This window comes from Arachis ipaensis, chromosome B03 (genome assembly GCF_000816755.2).
Source record: "Arachis ipaensis cultivar K30076 chromosome B03, Araip1.1, whole genome shotgun sequence".
Lineage (NCBI taxonomy): Eukaryota > Viridiplantae > Streptophyta > Magnoliopsida > Fabales > Fabaceae > Arachis > Arachis ipaensis.
Genome location: NC_029787.2, coordinates 3187977 through 3194815, shown reverse-complemented (window position 1 = coordinate 3194815; position 6839 = coordinate 3187977). Strand labels below are relative to the sequence as shown.

At 34.5% G+C, this 6839-nt stretch overlaps 1 protein-coding gene across 1 annotated transcript; it reads right to left on the bottom strand.

Annotated features, from left to right (window-relative positions):
- Nucleotides 214-5934, bottom strand: LOC107629237. The gene is made up of 2 exons (XM_016331981.2): nt 5329-5934; nt 214-2417 (listed from the first exon to the last, which is right to left on the bottom strand). The coding sequence occupies exons 1-2, from the start codon at nt 5545-5547 to the stop codon at nt 495-497; spliced, it is 2142 nt and encodes a 713-aa protein (XP_016187467.1). The 5' UTR covers nt 5548-5934; the 3' UTR covers nt 214-494.

The window sequence follows — 6839 nt, the reverse complement described above, 5'->3', positions numbered from 1 at the left end:
CAAACAGGAGAGTCAAAAAAGGGAAAAGTAAAAGAAAAATCTCAACTTATCAAAAGTATGAGAAGCATATTATATATTAAGATGATCATATATGATATGCATAAAGATGAAACTTGAATTAAAAAACAATAAGTTTATGTACATCACTCAGAATCACACTTGAAAATATTACCAAGAGTCCCTTTTTTTTCGCCATTCTCTGTATTAAGCCAACCCCCCCAATGAAATTTACACTTCTTTCTTTGTAACTGGCAAAATCAGGAGTTTTCTCCACCAAAAAACTCCTTCCTTTCTTTCCAATTATACTCCAACCATAAGCCAAAACTTATATAAGTATAAATAACGTTATATATAAGGTGAAGACTCAGATATAGTTGTCTTCATGTAAAGTTGATAGTTGAGAATCGTTATATATAATAAAAAGGGATATGTGAAGTGAAGAAAACAGGAAGAAAAACTCATATAATCTCCCTCCAGAAGTGGTGGTATGTTTATTAATGACCTCTTTGGCTCTGCCTCTCAGGAAATGACTTCGCCGGCCTTAGGACGCGCCGATGTTGGGTTGGCGCGCCCAAGATCATGGTCTGTGAACGTGTGACCATGTCGACCATGGACGGAGTCTGGTATGCTTGAACAAGGCTAGTACTATCTGTGGAATCGCCTCGTGCGGTTGCCCTTTGCCATGAATGTGAACTCAATCCTGAAAGAACATAAGCCCTTCCAGACTGCTCATAAACACGTTGAGTTGACATCCTTTCTTGCATCTCCTTTAGCTCGGCCGAAAGCGCGGCGCATAGCCGGTCCCCTGCTTTGGCAGAAACAGTCTCAGACAATGCCTTGTGGCAGCTATCAAGGACAGAAACTGCAGTGGACAGATTGCCACGTTCGGCTGCGATTCTAGCCTCGGCTATTGCCTCGGCTACTCGAAGCCTATTTCGCTGTCTGTCCACTTGTATTGATACTTCTTGTACTCCACCAGAATCAGATCTTTGAATCTTCACTTCAGAGTTTTCTTCCAAAAACACCATTTCTTTTGTGATGGGATCTCTATAAAGGCCCTTAACAAGCAACAATGACATCTCATGGCTTGACATGTCGGCCGGAACATTAACTGTCACCAGAAAGTCTCTTTCTTCGTCGGCATACAGATCTCCGACACTAATGGAAGCCATTCTAGCATTGCCTGACAAGGTTGTTTGATAACTTCCGGCTTTAACCGAATTCAGTTGAAGACTAGGATGAATGCAAGCAACTTCAACTTGTAATTCCTGCACCACAACACTCAAGAGACCTCCAATACATTGTGCAAATGCATCCTGAATCACATCCTCGGCTTCAATGAACGAAAATGTCCCGCCGGATATCTCAGAAATCGAATGCATCGAAGTAGAATCATGATCAGAACCAAAGCCAAAAGCATGCACTGGTATCTGCAATCCTGCTCCATTGTTCCGATGAATCGAATTCGGGACAAGTGACTGGTAATCTGCTCCAACACTAGGCCTGCTATTCACTGTGTAAGTATCCTGTCCATCAGAGAGTAGTATAATGCTGCAAACCGGATTCTTCGACCGGCATTCTGTGAATACCTTGGCACCTTTCCTTAAGCCTTCAGCAATGTTTGTCCCACCATTAGCAGACAGAGAATTCACAGCCTGTAATGCCTGTTGCCGTCCGGTATCAGTCATCAGCCGTAGAGGAAAGATCCGCCTTGCCGTGGAGGAGAAGGCAATGACAGAAAGACGGTCCGATGGACCGAGATTCTGTATGACAAAACCCATAGCTCGTTTTAGCAATGCAATTTTAGTGCCTCCCATGCTACCACTTACATCAAGAACTGTGACAAGATCAACAGAGGCACGAGAATTCGGAGTTGTTTCGCCGTTGGTTCCAACATTACTTTGTTTTGTAGCTGCCTGAGGAGCCTTGAGATGAATTAGTACGGCGAAATTATCATGGGAGGATGACATTGGAACAGATGAAACTTCAGGATATGTTTTTATCTCAATTCTGTTCATAATCTCATCATGATCAGCCTCATTCTTATGGCAGGTAACTGAATTTTGTTGATCCAAGGCTTCATCATCATCAAAGATAGCTGGTTCAGGAACATGATAGAGCGATGGAATCGGCCGAACCGAGTCCCCTTGTGGCGAAGGGATCCTCCTCATGACAGTTGTCCAAGCATCATCCCTTGCAGTTACCGGGTTGATTCGAGCCATGTCATGGTAGCCGTTAAAAGCAGGACTATGGAAAGGAATTTCTTTCCATTTTGCTCGGCAGACAGGACATATCTGGTTGCCATGTTTTACATTCGAAGTGATGCAATGGAAATGAAACGAGTGAGAACATTCGGCAGTAAAAATGGCATGGCCCTGCCCCGGCTTCATCGTGTTCAAGCATATTGCACAAGTTCCCTGCAGATACATAGATAAAAACGTCACGAAAGGAAAGCCTATTTGATGACCGGTGGCTACTCATATGAAGTTGTTTTCATACGAAGGTGATAGTTGAGAATCATTAGAGGATAATTTGGTCAAACATGTCAAATCATCTAACAGTTCTCACCTGTCGTCTTCACACAAACACAATTTCATGTGAGTGGTTACCCTTTTCACCACACATAGGATGCTACTATTAAAATTACTCATATTCAAGACCAAATAAAAATGTGAACCACATGTGTTATTATACATAAAATCTGCAGAACTATGAAACAAATAATACTGTTATAACTAAAAGATGTTGTTTCCAAGTTTTGGTTACTTGGGGACCTGGAATTCCAACAGAGAAGGAAACTATGGATTTCGCTTTTTCGGTCAAATGAAATACATGCTATGTGAAAAAAGAAACATGTCTTTGGTGCTCTGCTGAGAAAGAAATAGATTCAGACATCAACATCCCAAAAATGTGCATCAGAGCATTAAGAGCTAAGGCTTTAAATTCTGAATCTATCAGCTTTTGAAGAACTCTAGGATCTTTTCCAATTATCTAAACTAATCTTTGTCAGGAATGAAAAGAATCTTCATCCTCCCCATGGATATTTTATAATTTGATTGTGGTTTTAAATTAATCTCAAGTTCAAATCCAAGTATACTTGAAATTAGAACCTTGTGAAAAGGAAACCAAACTGGTATCAACATCTAAATAAGGTTTTGGTTATTGTAAATTTTGTGAAAATTCTGTTATGATATAGGTTCATAAAATTTCAAAAAAAAAAAAATGGTTTTAGTCTGTAAAACTTTATGATTATTTGGCTTCAAGACTCTCAAAATATTATCTTAGAGGACTTAAACCAAAAAAAATTATCATAATTTTTTAGGAACTCAAAAGAAACATTATTTTAAATAGGGCCAAGAAAAAAGAAAGAAAGAAAAGAAACAATTCAGGAACTTAAAATCAAATGTTTTCAAAAACATAAGGACAAAAATCAAAATTCAACCTAGTAATAATATTATTAAGTAATTTAATATAAATTTAGTGATGGAAAAAATGATAAGTTCATGGAATCTGGGAATCTTAATAATGCTACAAAAAAGTAGTCATAGATAAATACACAGCATTAGCAAAGGTCACTATTAGAGTTAGAGAGTAGTGTATAAAACACTGGCCATTCTTCTGTTTTCTTCTGTCCCTATGCAGGTCCACTCACTACTCACTACTACTAAGACCACTGCATAAAAAGATGAAATTTGAATGCATAATAATAGTCCATCTTTTAGAGGATACCAATTAAGATGCTTAGTTTACCTAAAGCTTGAGTATTCCAAGACAAATCCCACAATCTTAATAGTAACAAAGACAAGACAAAAATAAGGTCAACCTTTTCTGTGGTCAAAGACTTTGAACACATCAAGAGTTAAAATATTAAATAAAATATTAAGATATGTAGTATAGAACAACAGCTATCACCAAATGGCTTTAAAAAAACGTAGTGTTAAGACAAATTTGCAACTATAACATTTGATTATTCCGAGGGGTTATTAAAAATATAGAAAGAAATGTCATCCATATACTAAGAGATATCAAACATGACTCATTCACTGTTTCATGATTTCTTTTCTTTAATATGATTTTGAGCATAATATTTGTGACACTAGGTCTGCATATCCCTAAAATATTTTCACGTGAAGTTGATAGTTAAAATGCTGATACGTATAATGTTAAGTAATTTAATCAAATATATTAAATCTAATAATTTTTTTAATTATTATTTTTACATAAAGACATTACATCTTAATGTGGATGGTTATCAAATTTAAAATATGTAGACACCATGTGTCACATACATGGTTCTAAAATCCGAATTGAACTGACCAATTCAACCGGATTAATCGAAAACCGCTTATCATTTTTAGTACTTGTATATTGATATTGATTGATTATCTTAGAAATCCCAACCTTTTAAGTTTTCTTTTTATTTTTTGTTTGAAAATGGAAATTTTCACAATCATCGGTTATGGGGGGTCTCTTGTGGTGGGGATAACAACATGTGATATGAAGGAGAGAGAAAGAAAGAAGGTCCACTGAAATGGAGAAATATTTCCATTCTTTTGAAACTTCTACAATCATTCTCTTTTAAATTTAAAAATAATATTAATATTTAGTATTATAAAAGAAAACAAATTATTGTAAATATTTGTCTATGAAAATGTAATGAGGCAAGTAAGTAAAAATAAGTAAATAACTGTTCCTTAAAAGGGTAAGCAGGGTATTTCACTTTATGCTCTATCCTCTACTCCATAACAGAGCTTGAAAACAACAAAACAAAGAATAAAAACGTTCCCGCAATACTCAGAATGCGTCACACCCCACAATACCCCTATTCAAATACAAAAAGTCAAAAAAATACTCCAACCAAAAAAAATCATAGACCTAAAATTAGTGTGTATTACTTATCCTTAGTCATGTTTTAACTGATCCTCATATCACTAATTAAACTTGAGCTCTTGCTAATTCTCTCCTTATATACAGTTTTTTTTTTTCATTTTATTTTTTTATAACGTCAATTTTGTTCTTTGTACTCATAGTATAATAAGATACCTATCAATTTATGGAATATATATTGAATTAGAACATTTTAAACCCTGCTAGACCAAATTGATCTCTAAAATACTTGGTGTTTATATGCATAAATAACTAAAAGAAATTAAAAGGAACAAATGAATGAAAACAGTGGAAAGCTTTTAACCAGAATCTACCATGGAGATTCAGTAGTGAAGTCAAAGGAAAAGAACAATTTTCAACAAAGCAGAAAAGGAAGATAAATTATGAAACTTTCTTAGCTGAACATGTATAAATTCTAAAAGGGTAATGTAAATTGAAAACCTTTGGAGATTTTGGTAACCGGAGAGCAGAGGAAGAAGACGGCGTCGTTGGGGTGCTTGAAGAGTAGTATCCGCCGGAGGCCGGCGACACAACCGACGGCGAGGTAACGTCGGAAAATCTGGCGGCTGCAGCTGAAGGGGAGTCATCTAAATCTCTAGGAATGTGAACACAAGTGTTGAAGCCAAGAGCAAGCTTCATTTTTCTCCATTTGCTTCCCATTTTTCTTTTTTTCTTCTTTTTTTTTGGAACAAAAAGGGTTGACAATTAGATGATGAAAGAGTGACACAAAAAGCTGAAAAACTGAGAGATGAATGTGTGTGAGGGAAAGATTCCAACTTTGGTGTGCCCGTGAAGGAACATGATAGGATTTGACATGGGTCAGAATGAAGATGAACAAGAAAGAGAGAGAGAGGAAGAAAAGAGAAGTTTGGGTTTTTCTACTGTTTTGGCAGAGAGAGAGAGAGAGAGAGAGAGAGAGAGGGAGAGAGAGATGAGTGAGCGTTGAGGTCACAGATAAGAAGCAAGTTGCTTGCAGCAGCTTTGGCTTTGCTTTTTTGATGATGGAAATGGAATTCAATATTGTTGTGTTCTTCTGAAACTCTGTATTTAACAAAAAATTTATCAGCTTAAACACGGTTTAATGTTAAAATTCGTTTCTTGTGTGACTCAATTTGATTCCTTTGAAGTTTTTTTTTTTAATATATATTTCAAACCTATTAAGTGAAGGATTAATTTATGGTAAATATGAATTTTATTTAAAAATTTATTATTATTTAATTAATTATTGTATATATAAATAAAATTTAAATAATTAACATTTTATTTAAATTAAAAAATGAACTAATTATTTAATTAATTTAAATTAATTTTATTTTTTTATCATTNNCATTTTTCTTTTAATACAAAATACTATTTATACTTTAAAATTAATTATTAGTATATTATATATAAATATATATAATTTAATTTATTTTTAATATATATTTTAATTTAATAACTAAATTTAATGACTAATTATAATGCGCGGTTAATTTTGTGGGATTAGTCATTGGCATGATAGAATAGGGGATACCTAGGGTCCGAAAACCATAATTGTCTAGAATATTATGTTTTAAATAGATTTTTTATACTCCATCATGTTAGGTCAAAACTACCCCTGGTGTTCTGCATTATTGCCTTCCATTCATGCGACTAATTAGTAATTATGGTCATTATGTTCATTTTAGTCTTTAGAAATTGCACCCCCAAAGTGTAACCGCCGCAACTTTATGACCTTTCCCGTTTACGTTTCAGCTCAACTAATCATTATCTCAATCAATAATGTTATTTAATCACAACTATAAGAATATCTTATTTAGATACATAATTTTGTCACTATTATTTGATAATATTATGAAAAAATTTTCAAGTGTACCGTCATACCGGTATTTCAGTTATTTTTAACCATTGATCTTAATTATAAAAAATATATATAATATATATAATTAAAATCAACGGTTAAAATTCACTGA

Excerpts from the sequence above, each read along its gene's own strand:
- LOC107629237 (XM_016331981.2), bottom strand. The coding sequence starts at position 5,547 with ATGGGAAGCAAATGGAGAAAAATGAAGCTTGCTCTTGGCTTCAACACT. Across the intron at positions 2,418-5,328 it reads GGTTACCAAAATCTCCAAAG|GGAACTTGTGCAATATGCTT; the intron begins GTTTTCAATTTA and ends ATGTATCTGCAG.